The sequence below is a fragment of the Solanum verrucosum genome, unplaced genomic scaffold, assembly GCF_900185275.1.
Source record: "Solanum verrucosum unplaced genomic scaffold, falcon-dt-bn FXZP01000182.1, whole genome shotgun sequence".
Taxonomy (NCBI): domain Eukaryota; kingdom Viridiplantae; phylum Streptophyta; class Magnoliopsida; order Solanales; family Solanaceae; genus Solanum; species Solanum verrucosum.
In genome coordinates, this window is record NW_026020378.1 from 6753674 (window position 1) to 6774662 (window position 20989).

Here is a 20989-nt window from a genome sequence, read left to right on the forward strand (position 1 = left end):
TTTTCTCATGTTTGGTTGGTCAGTAAAATTTTTTTTTTTAATATTTGGTTGGTAATTGCAAAATATTTTCCAAAAAATATCTTTTCTTTTTGGCTTGAGACTAGAAAATACTCTTTAGGAAAATAATTTATGATTTGAAAATCAACTCGATAATTGATCACCCTGATGTCTGAACTAGAACAAAACCCCGATGACTATTCCAAAATTCAACACTGAGATTTGACCCAGACTTCCGCCCCGGAATATATTTTTCAAAAACATTTTTTTATTAAAAAAAAAATTGACAATGGGGTGGGGGGGGGGGGGGGGTTGCTGGGAAGGAGGCGGTGTAAAAAACGATTTTTTTCTTTAAAAAAATTGATGGAGATGGCCTAGGTGGGGTGACCGAGGGGGGGGGGAGTAGGGGGTGGTGTAAAAAATGATTTTTTTTTAAAAAAATTGAAATATATTCCAAAAACATTTTCTTTAAAACAAAAAATTTGACGGGGTGGACTGGGTGGGGGCAACAACGGCGGAAGGTGGCGTAAAAAATGTTTTTTTTTTTAAATTTGAAATATTTTTCAAAAATAATTTGTTTTGGAAAAAAATTGACGGTGGTACTAAAATTTCCACGTTAAATACTTTTGTTCGATTTTGGTAGCTACTAAAATTCCCAGGTTAAATACTTTTGTTCGATTTTGATAGCTACTAAAACTCCCACGTTAAATAATTTTGTTCGAATTAGGTAGCTACTAAAATTCGTAGGCTAAATATTTTTGTTCAAATTTGGAAGCTACTAAAATTCGTAGGCTAAACAATTTTGTTCGATTTTGGTAACAATTTTTAATTTATATATATACACGTTTAAGTTAGGCAGGAATTGAATGAATTAAAAGAGAACCCTAGCTACTAAAATACGATCTTCTTCTTGTTCTTCGAATTAACAGAAAATTTTGTTTGTTTTGAGAATATAATGGGAAAAAGTAATGATCATCCAATGGACAAGGAGATGATGAACAATTTGGTGAAGTATGTAATAGGGAAGCCTTTTCCTCGTAAGCATACTGTTATGGATGTCGATGATGTTTACGGAATCAGAGTATTCAGTCCATCACAAATCCTTGAATCTACCAAGGGCACAAAAAACAACACACGATTGTTGATCACTTTTCAGAATAGAGAAAACTGTAAAATATTTGATAGTAAAGAGGCTCCTGGGTTTTGGAAATCTACCCCCAAACTCAAGGGAATTTTTGATGCCAACAAGAGACACATTGGCAACATCAAAATTGGGTGGTACTACTACTACAACGTCGATGATGGTAGAGACAAGTCATCATCCAGATTGAGAAAGAGTGAATGGCAGATTAGAGAATATTATCTCGCACCTACATATCTGCCCCAAAGCAAAGTTGAGAGGAAAAATGTCTTATTAACCATGATGATCAAGACCAAAGCTGCTAATAATAATAATAATGACAAATCTGATGACAAGATGCAGATTGTCCTCGACAAGCAGGAGATTATGCAATCTTTACAATGCCTTCAACTTTAGTGATTGAACAACAGATTAGAGCCAGTTTACTTTTTTGTTTATGTTAAAAAACATTACTCATCTATATTATCAGGTTTAACTGCTGTTTAGTAAGTGTTTTTTTCTTTCTAAATAGTCTGATATAAGTTTTATTCTATTTACAACTTGTGTGTGAAAGTAAGATTTCTTATCTTTTGTGTATCTGGGCTGGTCTAATCTCTCTTTTTTACGCTTTGCATCTGCTTGATGCATATAAAAAATGTTTTATTCTGGTTTCTGAAACTCCTACGCGATTTAGCTAGTTTTAGAATTTGGGAGCTTAACGGTATGTACCAAAAGCTGGTAGGATGACCACTGCTGATACTTTAATATTATCTGTTTTGCTGACTGATTCAAGGAGTTAAGACTATCAGTTGCTTGCAAAATCTGGTTCACCATTGTGTGTGGAGATGAGTTGCCAGTCTAATGGTGAGAGTGAGAAAGTTTCATCGCCTCGTGACAGGAGTATTTTGGTGTATCCACAAGCTTCAGCGAGTGACAGAGTGGTGTGGTGTACCCACAAGCTTTACTTGCAACTGGATGGATGCATGTCAATATGAACAGGGTCTAATGGGTGGTCCTTACATTAATGGTTTCATCCTCTGATGCGAATGTACCAACAAATATGTACACGGGAGTTACCAGAGATTCAGGAGGACATTGAGTCGAGTTGCCAACAACTTCCCCCTACAGTAACTCAGGGGCTGAACATGGAACTCATTCCTTGAACCAGCAGATGGCGACTGCTGGCTTTGCCGGAACACTTGCTCCGTCAACATCTTCAGTAGTTCCTCTTCTATATTTAAGGATTTGTAATGTTCTTGGTGATATTCTTTTAGTTACTTGTTTCTTCAACCTGTCATGTGCAACTTTATCTCTGGTCATGTGCAACGTTACCATTGTCCAAAAAAAATAAAAAATTGACTCTCCTTAGGCCAAAAAAATATAATTTCTCCCTATTCACAATTGTAACTAATGTAATTATGGAAGAGACAAACATACTTTTACTGTTTTGATAAAGGACAAATAGACCTTCTTTTCATTTTCCACAATTTTGATTCCCTACTTATGATTATCTTTTCTTAATATTGTGGGTGAAATAGGTTAATGAAGAATCGTGCTGGCTCTTTATTCTGGTTTCTGAAATTCTTATTTATAAAATGTTTTATTCTGGTTTCTGAAATTCTTAAGCGATTTAGCTAGTTTTCAAGGCCTATTTCTTTCTTGGTAACAAGGTTTGGACTAGATAACTGTTCTCGTTCTACTTTGTTCGACGAATGACAAGAGTACTGTGGTGTACCCACAGGCTTCCACGAGTGACAAGAGTATTGTGGGTGAAATAGGTTAACGAAGAATCTTGCTGGCTCTTTGAAGATCATGAAGGGAGGAAACCTGGGCCGCACTCTCTTGTGTAGCTTTATTCATGGTATCATTATGGATACATTGTGGACTCAGTGATGGTGAGTTTGTGTCTTCTACAGCAGTTTGCTGGGTCTTTAAATTAGCACTACAGCACATGGTGCATCTAAAAAACTGAACCTTCAGAATCAAGTCTGGGAAAATTGTGTTAACTGAACCAAATAAAGCAAAACACACTTGGTTAGGTCAGGATGACCGTTCAAATGTTTTGGAAGCAGAGAAATTCCTATCACATGTTGACTTGCAAATATTATATCTCCCTATAGAGTACCACTAGTCCACAGCATCCTCTTAAGAAGGAAATGGCCTCTCTAACAGGGTGTCAGTTAATTCAACTTAAAAGTTTAAACAAACGTAGAAAACACACTTGCTAGGACATATATGTTGATATCATGATTAGCTTGACTTTGACATACATGGTGTCGAACTGTCAATAGTCTTTTGGATTCTCGAATACGACAGTCACGTCACCATGAATCCAACAGGTGGGAGGTGGGAGTGGTGGAACAGGTTTTGTAACAATTATTTCATGGCCTCTTGATAAGTTGAGTGGTTTAGACTTTAGATTGTCAAAGGCAAAGTATAGATAATGTCCCAAGGCCTGATGGGACTTTAAGTGCAAATAACACTCAAAGCACAAGGCTTCGTGATGAAGGTTTAGATTTTCAAAGGCAAAGTATAGAAAATTTCCCAAGGCCTGATGGGACTTTAAGCGCAAATAACAATCAAAGCATGAGGGTTTGTGATGAAAGGCGTTAATATAGAAAGCAAAAAATATATGTGTAATGCAAGAAAATGTAACTCTAAACTCGAACAATAATTTTTGGATGAAGATTTGAAAAGCTATAACTAAGTGAAACCTTTGAAGCAAAATCGTGTCAATCAAGTTCAAAACCATTTAAAGTATTTGATTAGATAATAAGACGATGTTTTAAGTTTTCAATGACTTAACCTTTCCTTTACCAAATTTCTAATTTCTTAGAGCCCATCTAGATTAGGGGAATAATTAAGTACTTTTGAAGTATTGGAGCTGAACTTAAAAAAAGATGCAGTTACGTGTTTGGTTAGAAGTGCCGAAGCAAAAAATAGGCGGTTGCTGTGTTTTGTAAATATTTTCTAACAAACACTATTTTCTATTTAAATGACTAAATTGTCCTTAAAGCTATTAGCACTAACAATGAACTGATTGTTGCCATCTCTAAGCAGCCTTCTTCTCTCTGCATTTGTATGTGTTAGTTTTTGAAGATGTTGAGATAGAAGTACGAACATATTCTCTGGAGCCCAAAATCTGCTTGCATTATGGTGTAAGATTGTGTCGTTGTCAATGACCAGCCTTTTACTGTGAAATTTTTCAGTGATTGAACTTGTGCTTAATGGTTTGAATTTTTTGTCAGCTCAGTGTAGTTGCACTCTTTTTGTAATAACAACAGCATAGGTGTTCCATTGATGATCTATTAGACATTATTTCTGTAATGATGCTGACCTTGTAATGGTAGGATAGAAAACCTTTATATTCTTTCATCTGGGCTTTGGAAGTGAAAGTTGGTGAATGGTGTTTATGCTGAAGCCAGGAGTGGAAGCAGTTGCAGTGTCTTTAGATAGTGTCCGAATGTGAATGCTGTCAGCTGAAGGAGCAGAGGATGGAAGTATGTAATCTACTTGTATTAAAAATGGAGAAAAAAAATTAAGACCAGGGCCGTACTCCAAATCTATGCTTAGCAGGAGCTTAGGAGTTTCTCAGGTCAACAACCTTTTGGATTTTTTAAATCTGATTTCAACATTTCATGTTTATGTTAGAAAGTATGTATTTTTGTTGACAATCCTCTCAAAATTATTCTTGATAAATAATTTTCAGATTTGTTGGATGGTTCTGAAGGTTTTAATTATTGTTTTGGTAAGTGAGATGGGCATTCTCATTAACACACTGTAGCGCATGTCACATGATGCTCTTTAAAGAGGTGTAGGAACGCCTGTGCCCTGTTGACGTGGACTCTCCAAGTAGTCAAAGTTTGTTGCTTGCTTTAGATGGTCTGGAATAGTTTTAATTTTTAGCAGTAAGACTTTAGGTTTTGAATTGGTTAATAGAGCCTTACCCACTGTTTGCATTTGCAGTTTGGGATGCTTTGTCGGGAAACTGAGAGCTGGAGGGTGGAATGCTTGCTGTTTTTTTCTCTGAATTTATTGATTAGTGTCTTTTAGATTCCTTTTTATTTATTTATGAGTTCCATATCTACAGATTTTTTTTTCTAGTGAAAGAAGGTAAGGTATTGAAACTTGAAGCTTCTAATTTATGTCATATTTTTAAGTCATTGTCGGGGAGAGAAGTAAAGGCAAACCATTTTTAATGCCATCTGCTGTCCTTAATTTTGCAGTAGAAGTTCTAGTGATTCAGTTAGGACAGCAATATTTTTTTAAGCAATACAAATATGCCGGACTGGCCATGATATTGGAACTTAAATCGAATCTCTTATTCTTAGTGTAACATCTCCCTAATTGAAAGAACTAGAAAGAAGTTAAAAATTGGAAATAATCATTTTTGGAAAAGAATATAAAAATCTGGAAATTTTTAAGTATGTTAAGTTGAGTTTTTGGCCAACTTCAAGCGACCATAACTCCTAGCTCAGGATGAGTTAGGTGTGTTTCTAGATATTGTAGGAAAGATCCTGGAATAATCTTTCCAACGCCACTGAGTTTGCGCGATTCCGAGTTTGTATAAGTGAAATATGCTCATTTGAAGTTGGGCTGTTCAAATAAGGAAAGTCTAATTTGGATTTTTGAAGGGTAGTTTAGTCTTTTCCTTACCCAATTAATTATATCAGTTTTTAGTGAATTAATTGGGGTCTAAACTGAGTTAGTTCAGTTTATGCAATTAAGAAATACGCTAGGGCTTTGAGAGAAGAGAAAAGAGGAGAAAGGAGAAGAGAAACTTAAGATTCGTCAAGTTCTTGCGATTTTGGTTGTGGAATTCGCCAAGGATTCAATCCTACAAGGTATGTGAGACTTTCATAGCGTTGGGTTTGTTCACCCATGCGCCAATCATGTTTGTTTCAGCGAAATTTGTTTTTAGAAAGTTGAAAGTATGATGTTCTTGAATTATGTTCTTGAAGTTTGCTTTAATTCTTGAGATTTGATGGGATTGTGGAGTTCTTGATGAAATCGTGTTGATTTAAGAGTTGTTTTGAGTTAGATTCTTGTGTATATATACTGGGTATTTGAATCTAAAGAGGGATTGACAAAAAGAATCGGAATTAAACGAATTGGGGTTAGAAAACGAGAAAGGAAAAAAGTCGGACAAGGAACAGGTACCAGGTCCGTGGACATATTCCTTCAGTGTGAAAATTTTCTCTCCGCATCGCAAGGAGGTCACGGACTCCACTGTTTCAAAAATAATTTTGCGATCAAATATTTAAATGCAACTCCGCGTCGCGGACTTGTTCCAAGAGGGTGATTTCATGATTTTCCTTTCATGATTAACTATCTAAAAACACTCCTAAACATCATGAGATCTTTTCTATCACAAATCACAATCCTTGAATCCATAATTCAATTCAAGAAAAGTTAGGAGTCAAGTCAAGTAAAGTTAAGAGTCAAGTTAAAAGAAGTTTACAAAATTTTCAAAAGTCTTTTACAAACGTTTTAACTGTCTTAAGACTTAAAGTTCAAGTTGAGTAAAGAGTAAAGATTGAAGTCATTTCTTCAAAGAAGTATATGGGAACTATGTATTCCCAAAAAGTTCAAAAAATGTTTTCACATTTGAGTAAGAAAGGGAACATCGATTCCAAGAGAGCTTTTAAGCTAAGTTTTTGAGTAATTATCTCAAACCAAAGAAAGAGTTTTGTTTTTACAAACATATGAGCTAAGTATATTTTGGGAGTAGTATTGACCAGCGATATGGAGACGAGTTTGAGTTCAGATAACTTACGTCTCCATAAACCATGTAGCCATCATGGGTAGTAAAGGATCATACTTTTTAGATGACTCCTTAAGATGTTTTTAGCATAGACTAGTGCTAGTGGATCCACTTAGTTAAGGCATTCTATATTACGACAAAGTATAGGATATTTCTGGCAGCGTGTGCAAGGCGATGTATCACCACTTAGGCTCATAGTGGTGGTTGTCCGTTAGAGAATCTCCCACATAAACTATATTACTTTATTATATGAGTAAAGTTGAGTTTGTTGTTGCATTTTCTTTAACGAACTAAGTTGTTTTTACTGTTTTACAAAGCTTTTCATATATTGCATATGTTTTATTGCTTTATATTGAGTTAAGTTATTCATGAGTTGAGAAGAGCCAAGGTAAGTGTTTCTTTCAGAATTCTTTTTCAAGCCTATGTATGTTTAGCATTCCAACTTGCATACTTGTACATTCAATGTACTGATGCCAGTTGACCTGCATCGTTTTATGATGCAGATGCAGGTAACCAGGATCAGCATCCAGCGCCTCGTTAATTAGGTTCAGCACTCAGAGTCAGTTGGTGAGCCTCTTTGCTTTTCAGAGGGCTCCTTTTTACATGACTTTCTAGTTTTTAGTTGTTAGGATGATCGGGGGTCCTGTCCCGACATTCCTCTTTGTTTTAGAGGCTTCATAGAGTCAGACAGTTAGTAGTTCAGTTGTCTTTGCATTTTCATTTCATATGTTAAGACTTGAGTTGCCATTTTGGCAAAGTTGAACGTTGATTTTTAAACATTCTAAGTTACTTTATTATTCGAGTTAAGTGTAGTGGTATTGATCATTATAAGTATGCATAGAGTCTTCCGTTGAGTAAGTATGCCAGGCCAATGGTTCGCTTGGAGCCAACAATGGTTCTCGAGTGCCGGCCACGTCCGGGGTGTAGGCTCGGGGCGTGACAAACTTGGTATCAGAGCCCAGAGTTCAAGAGTCCTAGGGAGTCTATAAAGCCGCGTCTGTAGAGTCCTGGTTATCGGTGTGAAGTGCGCCACATCTATAATTAGGAGGCTGCGACACTTGGGAAATATTCTCATTTCTTTCATACTCCTTTCGTGCGTTAGAGTTTAATCTCTAAAAAACTTCCTTCTAATTCGTGTTTGCGCATGTTTTAAGATAATCATGCCTCTACGAAGAGCTGTCAGAGGTCGTCTTGCTAGACGTAATGTTGAGGAGCAAGGGGTACCCAATGCACCTGAAGTGCAACCCCAAGGAGAAGTTACTAATGCTGAGTTCAGAGAGGCAATAAGGATGCTCAGTCAAGCTGTGACTAATCAGGTTGGGCAACAGGAAGGAGCTAGACAAGAAGTAACTGATACTTCAAGGATTCGTGAGTTCTTGAGGATGAATCCTCCAAGCTTCACTGGTTCGAGCACTACTGAGGATCCAGAGAACTTTATTGAGGAGCTAAAGAAGGTATTTGATGTTATGCATGTGGCCGTATTGAGCGAGTTGAACTAGCTGCATATCAACTGAAGAATGTTGCTAGGACTTGGTTTGACCAGTGGAAGGGTTGTAGAGTTGATGATGCACCGCCTGTGAGTTGGGGATGTTTTGAGGAGGCTTTCTTGGGGCATTTCTTTCCCCGAGAGCTGAAAGAGGCTAAGGTACGAGAATTCCTCACACTTAAGCAAGATTCTTTGAGTGTTCATGAGTATTGATTGAAATTCACCCAACTGTCCCGTTATGCTCCACAAATGGTTGCAGATATGAGGAGTAGAATGCGTCTATTCGTTGTTGGGTTGTCTCGTCTATCAAGCAAAGAGGGCAGGGCAACTATGTTAATTGGGGACATGGACATATCAAGGTTGATGGTCTATATGCAGCAGGTTGAGAAAGATAAGCTGAGGGATAGAGAGGAATTCAGAAATAAGAAACCTAAAACAGGGAATGAGTCCGGGCAGCAGAATGGTAATGTGAACCGTTAGTCCTTTTAGCAGAAGCAAAAGGGACCTGCTTCATCATCTGCTAGTGCGCCTGCACCCAGAAACAAAGGTGAGTATAATGGCCAGAATTTGCAGAACTTCAGAGCTAGATCTGCACAGTCTCAGGGTAGTGTGGCACAAGGAGGTAACTGGGTTCCTGCATGTGCTAGGTTTGGTAGAACCCACGCAGGTAAGTGTCACGACCCGAGAGCACCCCCAAGTCGTAACATGCGTATTCGACCTCTCGGAGGTCTCATACAAGCCCTTAGCATTCATCACATTAGATATGTAAAATAGTGCGGAATTAAAAACTCTTTAAATAAAATCCCATAAGACTCAAATGTCACTTTTAAAACATCATTCAAAAGTACACAAGCGGAATACTAAGTCTCTTAGCCATCTTAGACATAAACGTGAAAACATACTAGGGACACGCCCTTTACAATCAAAAGAAGTCTATTAAGTCTATTACAAGAATCTTATCATAAAACTAGAATAGAAAAGTCTTGCCCTCGACATATGAGGACATACCACAAAATCTAGGAAGAACTTCAAATCCCAAGTTACTACAAAACTCGCTCACTTGCCGGAACCTACACTTGTAGAAAATAGAGAAATATGGAATTAGCACAATTAAGTACTAAGTATGATGACCATGCAAAAACATGCCAAAATGGACATTTACAAGGAATAAATGCTTTCATATTATTTTGATAAAACCTTCACTTCACAAGTATAAGAGACATAATACAAGTCAATGTTCACATATAAAATCATAGCCAACAATATACATACTCAACATATATTCATATACAACCCATGCTTAACTTTAAAAGAACACACACCATTTCATTACCGTAGGACCTCTACCTAATATAACCTTAAGACACACTTGAGTGAGACAAGAAGTGACCGCTCATACAACATCTTCAAGCACACTTAAGTGTTCCTCAAGATTACCTTAGATAAGGACATTTCCTTTATAACATAACATCAATAGACCAACATTCTTTAAGAAACCATTTAGGAGACATTCAAGCACATAAGGGGACTTTCACATAATAGTCGTTAGACTTAGGGAATTCACTTTAGTATTTTCAAAGCCTACTCGTGCCATGTGTAGATAGCATCCCATACTACTACCTACACGTTGTAGAACTTATCCAATAACTAGAGTGCATATCCCACATGATGGGAATAGGCATAACCGACATAGACCATACTAGCTAGGCATGGAATCCGGAGTCTATCCTACTCCGTAGAGGTTGTTCTACTTGCCAAAGGTAGAACTAGTAAGCAACCCATGTAGGCACATGGTTTAGGGGATGTCCAAGGAAGTTCATTGTGCCTAATCTCATACTCAACTAGGCCACCTTCCTAACCACATCCACTCGGTGCTAGCCTTGTTTCCCATAGAGTATTCAATCACATATGTACTTAGAGAGGGTTCCTTTTCTAGTTCAACAAACTCATAGTACCTCTTCCCAAGAAAGGCCCCATCTCTAAGTCATGGCCAATCAAAGTTCATAAAGATAGCTCATTTGACTTTCTTAGATAAGGATTTTCATGCCGTTCCGGCTCTATCCATCTCTAAGTCTATCATTTCACTCAAGAAGGGAACTTCGCCCTAAGGCCCATCCTTCAAGGTTATACATTTACTTAGGAAAGCTAGACTTATGAAAGGGCACCATTTCTTAGTTTTGCCGATTCAAGTCTTGGCCTAGAATTCCTCTTTTAGCATTTATAGAAAGGGCACCATTTCTTAGTTCTAGCCCACTTCACACATTCATGCATTCAAGACTTTAAGTAACAAGGAGAGACACTTTAGTCTACCAACCAAGTCACAACATTATCATCTAAGGATACTTCATAATCCAACATCATTTCATATATACATCATGAGAAAAATCATACTTTAAATCACAATGCTATCCACTTTACATAGGATCATCACAAGATCACATAAACTCATTCACATCATACCTTCACACATAAAGCTTCACATAAAACTTTACATATAGCTTCATATAGGACTTTACATATAACCTCATTTATATATATAATATACAATACAATAACACTTTGTACAAGATCACCTTATAACCATAAGAATACCTTCACATAGTACAATAACATTTCATAACTTGATAACACTTTAATTCAATAGATAATGCATTCAAGTCCATGTTCATAATACATTCCATAATTAAACACCTCCACCATAAGTGGATCAAACTAAGCAAGAACAATTTTATCCATAATAAGAGATTAAGCCAACTTACCATCCTCCAAAGCCATAATCAACAACACTCAAGTCCCAACCATTTTACTTACCACAAGAGAATTCATCCATAACTTGCCCATAAGGCCACAACTTTCAATTCATCCATACATCATCAATTCATCATAGATAGATGTAGAAAATCATAAGAGTCACTAATACAATCCAATCCAAACACAATTTCATAAACTTTGAATCATAAGCAAAAGACCCACTTCATAAGCAAATTTAGGAATTTAGGGAAAACATGGGTTCTTCAAGGAATTCCATACGAAATCACCTTAAACAAAATATTAATTCATCAATATAATGGCTTAGAAAACGTTTTGCCAATGAACCCATGCTTAGATTAGAATTTGAGATTTTTGTTCTTTGAAACACTTTTGAAACCCTTTTGATTGGACTCCTTGAAAGAAAGATTCATCAAGGATCAAGGGTCACCATACCTCTAAGTTGAAAGCCCACGAAAAATTGAAGAAGAAAGAACTCAAAATCTTCAACCCTAGCTCCAACTTCTTCTTCCTCTCTTCTTCTCTTCTTCACTCAAGAACCCTAACTTTACTATTTTAAAATGGAACAAAAATGATCCACAATCAGCCTAACACAATAATATAACCTCAAAAGAAAAGATTTGTGAAATGACCAAAATGCCCTTAAATTTCCGGACGGACTCCTTGCCAACTGCCCAACTTTCAAAGGGCATAACTCACTCATACGAACTCAGAATCGAGCAAACTCGATGGCGTTGGCAAGATCGTTCCAAGGGATTTCCAAACATAACTGGAACTACTCCTGGATCATTCTGAACTAGGAGTTATGACTGCTCAAAGTTGGCCAAAAACTTACTGATTTCCCACACTTAACCAAATTTCCAGGTTTTGAACTTAGCCAATTTCCAGATTCAGAACTTTTTTTTCCAAAAGTGACTACTTCCAATTTATGCTTAAACTTTAAAAATTCATACGTTAGGCTCTAGTTTCACCTATCTATTTTTAGGGTCGCTACAGTAAGTGTCGTGATAGCCAGACAAGTTGCTTCAAGTGTGGACAAGAGGGTCAATTCATGAAAGAGTGCCCAAAGAACATGCAAAGTAGTGGAAAGCAGGGCAATAGAGCCCAATCTTCATCAGTTGCTCCACCAGACAGGGCTGCAACTAGAGGAGCTACTTCCGGTACTGGCGGAGGAGCGAATTGTCTTTATGCGATCACTAGTCGCCAAGAGCAAGAGAACTCTCCAGATGTTGTCGTTGGTAGGATCAAAGTCTTTGCTTTTGATGTTTATGCTTTGCTAGATCCAGGAGCAAGTTTATCTTTTGTATCTCCTTATGTTGCAAATAAGTTTGATGTTCTTTCTGTGAAACTCTGTGAACCCTTTTGTGTTTCTACACCTGTTGAAGAGTCTATTCTAGCTGAGCGAATATATCGTGATTGTGTCATTCCATCAATCACAAAGACGCCATGGCTGATTTAATTGAGTTAGACATGGTAGATTTTGATGTCATTTTGGGTATGGACTGACTACATGCCTGTTATGCCTCAATTGATTGTAGAACTCGAGTTGTTAGGTTCCAAATTCCTAATGAACTAGTCTTAGAGTGGAAAAATAGTTCAGCAGTGCCTAAGGGTTGTTTCATTTCATACCTAAAGGCAAGAAAGTTAGTTTCTAAGGGTTGTGTCTATCACGTAGTCCGAGTTAATGACTCAAGTGTTGAGATACCTCTAATTCAGTTAGTTCCTATAGTAAAAGAGTTTTCAGATGTCTTTCCAGATGATCTTCCTGGAGTCCCTCCTGAGAGAGAGATAGACTTCGGTATAGATGTTCTTCCAGATATTCGTCCTATCTCTATTCCGCCATATAGAATGTCACCAGCAGAGTTAAAAGAGCAGCTAAAAGATAAAAAATAAAAAAATAAAAAAATAAAAAAAATAAAAAACACTTAGGTCCTACACTAAACTGAAACCATAGGAGCATTCATATACATTAAGGAAAGATTATCAAGTAGTAGCCATTATAGATGGATTTAGCAAGGGAGAAGAAAGCATTTTCCATGGATCATTGAACCTAAATTAGAACAACAAAACTGAATAAAGCAATTTAAGAATGTTACTGCAGTGTATAATGAAGAAAACGAACACAAAAATGAGAAACACCCATCCGAAAATCAAACATTTTTTACCATAACAAGAAGCACAGTTGAAGCGAGATGAAGAAACAAGAAGCTTACTTATTACGAGATGCTGGATATTTTGACATTAGAGATGTAAAACACGAGTTGACACCAAAGAGACACCAATCAAGCAAGAACAGAGACTAGACTCCACAAGAAACCACCGCAATGAAATCGAAATGACAAAGAAAACAATCCAAACACAAGTAAAGAGATGGAACGAAAATATATAGAGCTAGCATATTCGAAAGCACGATTAAATGAATAAAAGACCACTTGAGCAAACCAGCACGTATTTGACTCACTTACAAAAAGAAATTAAGCCATATCGTACCTAAGAAACGACTTTAGAAAAGCAGTTCACCGCCTCATTTACAAAACTCATACGACTCTTAATTCTAAAATGAACAAAGAAAAGCTAAAGCGTACATAAAATCATTTTACCTCTTTAGGAGCAGCGAACATAGACAACAAGCTTGACCGTGACGCTTTTACACCACTATGACCTTAACTCGAGCAAGAAGAGAATCCATATAAAAAAAATAGGTCTCGGTTTTTCATCCTGTCGATTAAAAAGTAAACATCTATTTTTTAGAATGTAAAATCTCTTATTTCCATCTTCTCCCCCTTCCTTAAACACAGTGAAGAAGAGATTATTTATAAAGAATTGAGATCAATTTTAGGGGGAAATCGGTGATGATTTTAGGGATTTCAAATTAGAAATTCAAATATTTCTTTGTTCTTTTTCAAGGCAATAGTTGGAAGAGATTGAAAATCTCTGATAAGGGGAAAAGGGAACGGTGATTGGACATAACTGCTTCGAAAAGGAGGATGGCGCAGCTTTTTCTGGATTTTCCGGACATTGATGGACTGGTCACTGTTCTTTGCGAGGAAGAAGACGTAAAGGGCGATCGTTTGTACTATTGTACGTTGGGTATGGGTATTGCTGGATTTGCAACGAGGAAGACGAGTACACATTGGGTTTCTGGCGTTCTGGGTTCTTGTAGGTTTTGGGGTGAAAAGGACATGGGCCGGGTCGTTGTACTTACGGAATTGGGCTGGCAGTTTAGATTGGGGTCGCGTGTGTATTTTGTTGGAAAAATTGTATATAATAGCAAATTATTAATTCAAATTAAATGCTATAAATATAATTTGATTTAATTGTACCCCATAGCAAACTGTTGCTATTTTGCCTCTCTCCTGGTGAATCTCGCTCGCCACTCTCGTTCCTCTCTCACCTCTCTTGCTTTTTATACAAACGCAAATGTATAAAATGTGTTTGTGTTTGTATAAAATGAGAGAAAATTGTATATATATACATATATTTTCGTTCCCCTCTCTCCCTTCTCCCAGATCTCGCTCGCCACTCTCTCCCTCGCCTCTCTCGCTTATACAAACAGAAATGTATAAATTGTGTTTTTGTTTGTATAAAGCGAGAGAAAATTGTATATACACATGCAAATACATATATCTTCGTCCTATACACTTATAATTATACAATACAAATATTTCCTTTCCCAGTTCTCTTTTGCCTTTCTCTCTTTCTCGCTTTATACAACCACAAATTATACAATTGATCTTTTGTATATGTATGCCGAAACAGAAACAGATTATATACAACTGCTTTCTTTTGTATATGTATACCAAAATATACATATTTATATTTGTTATGGAGCGCAATTATACAAACTATATTTATAACATACAAATATGATTTTTGTGTTTGTTATATGTGAAAATTGCTCTATTTTGTTTGGCATGGTTGCCGTATTGAATTGAGGGAATGAGCTGATTGGAATTGATTTGGGCCAAGAATAGTGGGCCAAAGTTTGGTTCAAGATTGGAGGTGGAAATTGGTTAGGTCTTGAAATTTAAGAAATAACCAAATTGAGTTTAATTTAAGAATTTGACTAAAATTTAAATAAGACAAATTAATATTAATTAATTAACGAGCTTCTTAATCTTAACGAAATAAAATAATTAATTTAACTAAATAATTTAAAATTATAACCATAATTTAAATCAAACTAAATTAACAAATTATTTAAGTAAAATGCAAAATCTTTTGTGATGATTTTCAAATATTTATAAAATATACTAATTATATACATAATTATAAAAACATATTTATTATTTTAAAAATTATAAAATTGACAAAAATAAGTTGAAAATATTATTTTCTTATTTTTTTGAAATTTTCTAAAACTAATTTTTTAAAATTGTTTGAAATTGAAGATGCTTGATAGTTAATCTATATTGTGGAGGTCCAAAATTAGGTGTCAACAGCTGTCCCTCGTTTGACTTGGATTGATAAAAGAAATTCGAGGCAAATGAAATTGTCGAATTCAATTTTGATCGACTACATATTCATCTTTTAGAAAAGAGATTTTGGTACGGACTTTAGGAATTATGGCAGAACCCCGAAATCAAATTTCCTACATATCTCAGGCTATATGAGAATTCATGTCACTTGTAGTTTGATACACTTGATTTGACGCACGATTATGAAATAATTCGAAAGTATCCCGATATCAAATTATGAAGAGACCGGAAAGCTCGAGAATAAGATTTGGGAGAAGATATTGGAATACAACTGAGTTTTCAATATTGAGCACGCCTACATATCTTTAAACCTTAGGAATCAGGCCGTTTGTAGTTCGATTCGATCGGTTGAGAAGGAATCCCTTATGCTAGGATATCCTTCGATTGGGGAAGAGTGATGAGTAAGTCGATTATGAAAAAGAGGCTTGCAACCTCTTAGCCATGAATGTGGGGCCCTTCACACCCATAATTATGAATTTACACAGACATAATTTTCGAAGCTCTTGGTGCACTGTCACTCATATTGGAAAGTTTCTTCCGATAAGAGTCTGAAAAATTCACCAAATGCGAAACTAAAACCGATAAACCCCATGAAAAACCCACATGCCTTCTGATAGAGGTGTGGTTTGATTGTAGTGGAAGTCGCTCCTCAGCTTGCATCCTAAGAGTTTGATACTCCTCTTTGGATTATGTCTCAGTTCGCTGCTAAGAAAAAGTTCTACGTGCTGCATCCTTTTTTATGTCGCCCGCACCTATGGTTTGATTTGATAATTCATCCTCTTAGATGCTCTCGATAAAGACTGAAATAAACTTGTTAGTAGAAACTGTAATTTAAATAGAGAAGTGACATGTTTTACCGTGTTCGGCACATGTTCTGTTTTGTGAATATTTTGACGTCAGCCTCTGTCGATTTTGACGTAATAGATGATGAATTGATATGATGCTACAATGATGATGACTTTCTCGACAATGCAATATTGTTGATGACAATACTTCATTGATAGGATGATTAATGGAACAAATTCAAAATTTTGTTTTTTTTTTTTTTGGGATGGGGTGGGTGTGTGGGGGGGGGGGGTAGGAGGTTGTGGGGGGAGGGGCTGGTATGGGGGTGGGGTGGTAATTTTTTTTAAAAAAAATTCTTAAAAATTATGGAAAAAATTTAAAATTTTGTTAAATTTTTTTGGGATAGGGGGGGGGGGGCTAGTAGGGTGGTGGGTTGGTAATTTTTTTTAAAGAAAAATTTATGGAAAAAATTTAAAATTTTGTTAATTTGTTTTGGATGGGGGGGGGGGGAGTGGTAGGGGGTGGGAGGTTGTGGGGGAAGGGGCTGGGGTGGTAATTTTTTTATAAAAAAATTCTTAAAAATTATAACTATTATCTGTGTCATTCTCTTATTTGGCCTCTGTATACAAACTGAATCCCCCCCTCCTCCTCTCCAAATATGTTTGATTCTTGGTTTCTCAATTTCTGTACATGTCTTATGTATTGACTGAATTTTACGACCTCTTGTTCATTGAGTTTCTGAATTATTACTCATATAGTGCTTGTCTAATTTCTTATTAGGTGGTCAAAGCAGTTCTTTTCCACCACCTCCATGGGAAGCTGAGGCAGCAGAGAGCAGCCAAACAGTAGAGTTGCCTTCAGTTTTGTCGTCAAAAGATTGCACCGCCGAGTGCTCTACTGAAGTAGTAAGTTTTCTTATGCTGTTGTTTTTCCTGTCATTTTACAGTCAGTGTGTGTTGCCTTACAAACTGACTGATGACTTTGCAGTTGCAAGTGGAGCAAGAATCTTTTGGCTGTGATGAATATGACAGTGGATTTGCCTTCAGTTTCATCATCTTTTAATGATGAAAAAGGTGTTGTCTAGATCCAGTCATACAATGGACCCTGAAGCTAATGATTGTATGCAACCTCTGCTTGAGAGTGTATTGGAAGAGTATTTCACTAGCCTTTTGCATGAAGAGACGTGATAATCAAGGTAAATATTTGAAACTTGCTGTGATTTGTGTAAATTTATCTCTCTCCCCTAGAAGAGCATATGTGGTGGAGAGATTTTGTTGAAGCAATCCCTTACCTGATTATGTTTTCCCTGTAGAATTCGAGATGCAAATGCTTACCGAAATATGATCAATGAGCTTTTGCATCTCAATTAGAAACAGTTTTATTTTGCAGGTTGCTGAGGACTTAAATATTTTGAATGGCGTTGCAAGTCAAAATGATTCTTCTGATGCCATTTCGGTGTCAGAAAACTTGGCTTGTGTAGATATTCAGACTACTTCACTGTGTAAAAAATTGGCCTAACCCATCGGTGGCCCCCTAAACTTGGCACCAACTTTCACTTGGACACTTTAACTAGGCTTTGTTCATTTTAAGCACCTCATGTCAAACCTCAATGTATCATTTTGACACTTTTTATATTTTCAAAACCGCATTTTAAGTGCGTACATCCAGACGCCTCTTATGTGGAAAAATAAACGAATTGGTATGTGACACGTGGAAATTTTATTTTATTTTTAAAAATCTCAATTTTACCTTCTTTTTTTCTTTCTTCCAGAACCCAAACCCCATGCCCCCACCTCTTTTCTTCTTCTTCTTCTTCTTGTGCCTCCTTCCCCTTCATCTGTTCTTCTCCATCAAAAAGGCAAGAACATAGGTTAGTTTACAAAGTAAAATACGTTTTGGAGAATAAGGAAAATCATACCAAATCGAAAAGTTTTTATATGACATTTAAAAGAAGATGATTTCTTGTGCTACTATGATTGAGATTTACAATGAAGGATATATAAAATAAATTTCCTCTTTTTTCATTGGAAGTTGTTTTTTATTTCTTTTTTATTCCTTGAAATCAATTTAATTTTCAATGGAGAAGGTAAGAATGTAAATCAGTTTTTCCATTTGAAAGAAGTTGGTTTCTTTTTTTGTTCCCTTGAAATCGATTTTGTTTTTGAATATGAATCAAGATGCAAATTCGATTTTCAAAGAAGATGGAAGAATCAAAGCGTGTAACCTAGTAAAATATTGTAGAATTTTTAAAAAAAGTTGTGTGGTGATGGAGGATGGTAGAAGGTGGGGAAGATGGAAGGGAGAAAGCAAGGAAGAAGAAGGAGAAGAAAATATTTACAAAAAAATTCAGAATATTTACAAAAAAAGTCTCTGACGCGCTCAAAATTCGTGTAGCACATGTACTGTGCTTAGTCAGCAAAAAGTGTCAAAATGACATAGCGAGACCCTACATGAGGTGTCTAAAATGAACATCGCCCACTTGACGTGCCTAAGTGAAACTTTGTGCCAAGTTTAGGGGGCCACCGATGGATTAGCCCTAAAAAATTATTGCACCAGAAGTCTATTACATATGTGATTCCTATGTCAGATCAGTTTTCAAGTGCATTTCAGAAGTCTGCTGATTTAGACAATGCCTCGATTAATGAAATGACTGATGAGCTGCAACCACCTGAATACTTTGTGCTACTTGGATGTGTTCCTAATCCATGAATATCAACTTCAAATCACGATTTGAGGTTGAAAACACAAAGGCATGACCCCTCACCCATTGAACAAAGGGGATCCGTGGGGCAGGCTCAAACACTTCCTGGGTAGGTGACTCTGAATGGACTCGTGACTTCATTGATATCTTTGTCAACTTTTGGATTCAGTTTCCTTAAAAAAGGGTAATTGTGGCTGTTTGAACCCAACCGACAAGGAGATGATGAAGTATTTGGTGAGGTACGTAATAGGAAAGCCTTTTCCTAGTAATCACAACGTTATGGAAGTCGATTATTATGATAGAATCGAAATGCTAATTCATCTGAAATTTTTGAATCTACAGAGGGCGCGAAGAACACATGCTATTTGATCGCTTTTCAGATTTTGAAAAAAGGCCAATTTTTTTGCTAGTAAAGCAGCCCCAGGGATTTGGAAACCTACAGGAGAAGTCAAGTCAATTTTTGATGGAAAGAAGAGACACATGGACAACGTCAAAACTTCCTGGTACGATCAAATTAATTGTTCAAAAATTATGTGATTTCTGTTACTATTTTATTTTGTTGTATATCTAAAGTATATTAAGTATGTACATAGCAATTTTTTATTTATTTTTAATTGAAATTAGATTATAAGTATTTGAATTATGTCCACTGATAACAATAGCAAACAATTACAAGATTGGAGGAGGATTGATTGATTCTTGGTAGAGAAAAATGAATTTGATTACTTTTTAGCTATTGGGAAAACTCAACTATTTGACTGTTTATTGTTTCATGTTCTATTTTTTATCCTCCCGATGAACATCAATCACCCTTCATCCTTCCCTCCCTCACGGTGTACTTACTATTTGTTGTTTCTACAGGTACTACTACTACAGTAGAGACAAGTCATCATTGAAAACGATTGAGTGGCCTATGAGAGAGGTATTATCTCACATTTAAATATCTGTCTCCAAACAAAGTTAAGAGAAAAGATGTCCTATTTACCATAGATAAAAGAACTAAAAGGTAGTAATAATGACAATGAAGGGAAATCTGATGGGGAGATGCAGATATATAATTCAATCTCTACAAGGCTGCCTTCAACTTGATCTCGTCAGAATGATGTTGCCTCGAGGATTGTCATGGTCTATTCGGCCACTTTCTATTGTATTTACAGCAGTAGAGCTCAGTGTATCTGTAGGAAAATGCATATGCCTAACCTCTATACAACACTGTTAAGTCAAAAAAGGTGGTGAAATAATATCACCAGAAAGCACAACTTTCTGGCTCAACAACTATGTATACACTAACTAGCTAATGTAAAAATTTGCCTCATCAGCTTTTGTTCTAATGCTAGGCATGTGCCTTATATTATATGGTACTAAAAAAAATTATTATGTTGAATATGTGATAATGTCTGTACATGTTTTGTAAATGCAAGTTTATGAACATCTATCTCAGGAATGCTAGTCTTATGAATTTGTTAGCAACAAATGCAAATCTGATGTAATTTAGCAGTTAAGTTTAGATGATAGTGCGCTTTGCGCGGTGTGATTACTCATTTTACAAATTAATTATTAATTTAAAAATTGATTTACTACTATGGTTTATGAACTATTAATGCTAATTGTTTTGAAAACTCTTTAAATGTTATAAACCATAAAGAATTGTTTTAATATTCATTCATCTCCTATATTTGCGTGTGTATATATACTAGTAAAGAAAGCCTGGGCAGCAACATTAATAAAGTTATATTGTTACTCTCTCCGTCCCATATTAGATGAGAATCTTACTAAAAATATTTTTTTCATATTATTTGACCACTTATTAAATTAGGATAGAATTAATGAATTCTTTTCCATTTTACCCCTACAATTAATATGACCATTCCTATATTGTATGTGTATT

The 20989-nt window shown here is 36.1% G+C and overlaps 2 protein-coding genes across 3 annotated transcripts in view; both read left to right on the top strand.

The window, feature by feature from the left end:
* LOC125838848 (TOM1-like protein 9) overlaps positions 1-20989 on the top strand; it is a 68596-nt gene that overhangs the window by 15442 nt on the left and 32165 nt on the right. The gene's annotated exons all lie outside the window — the stretch shown is intronic.
* On the top strand, positions 953-1534 carry LOC125838657 (uncharacterized). The gene has a single exon (XM_049517702.1). It carries the CDS (start codon positions 953-955, stop codon positions 1532-1534), a length of 582 nt encoding a protein of 193 aa, XP_049373659.1.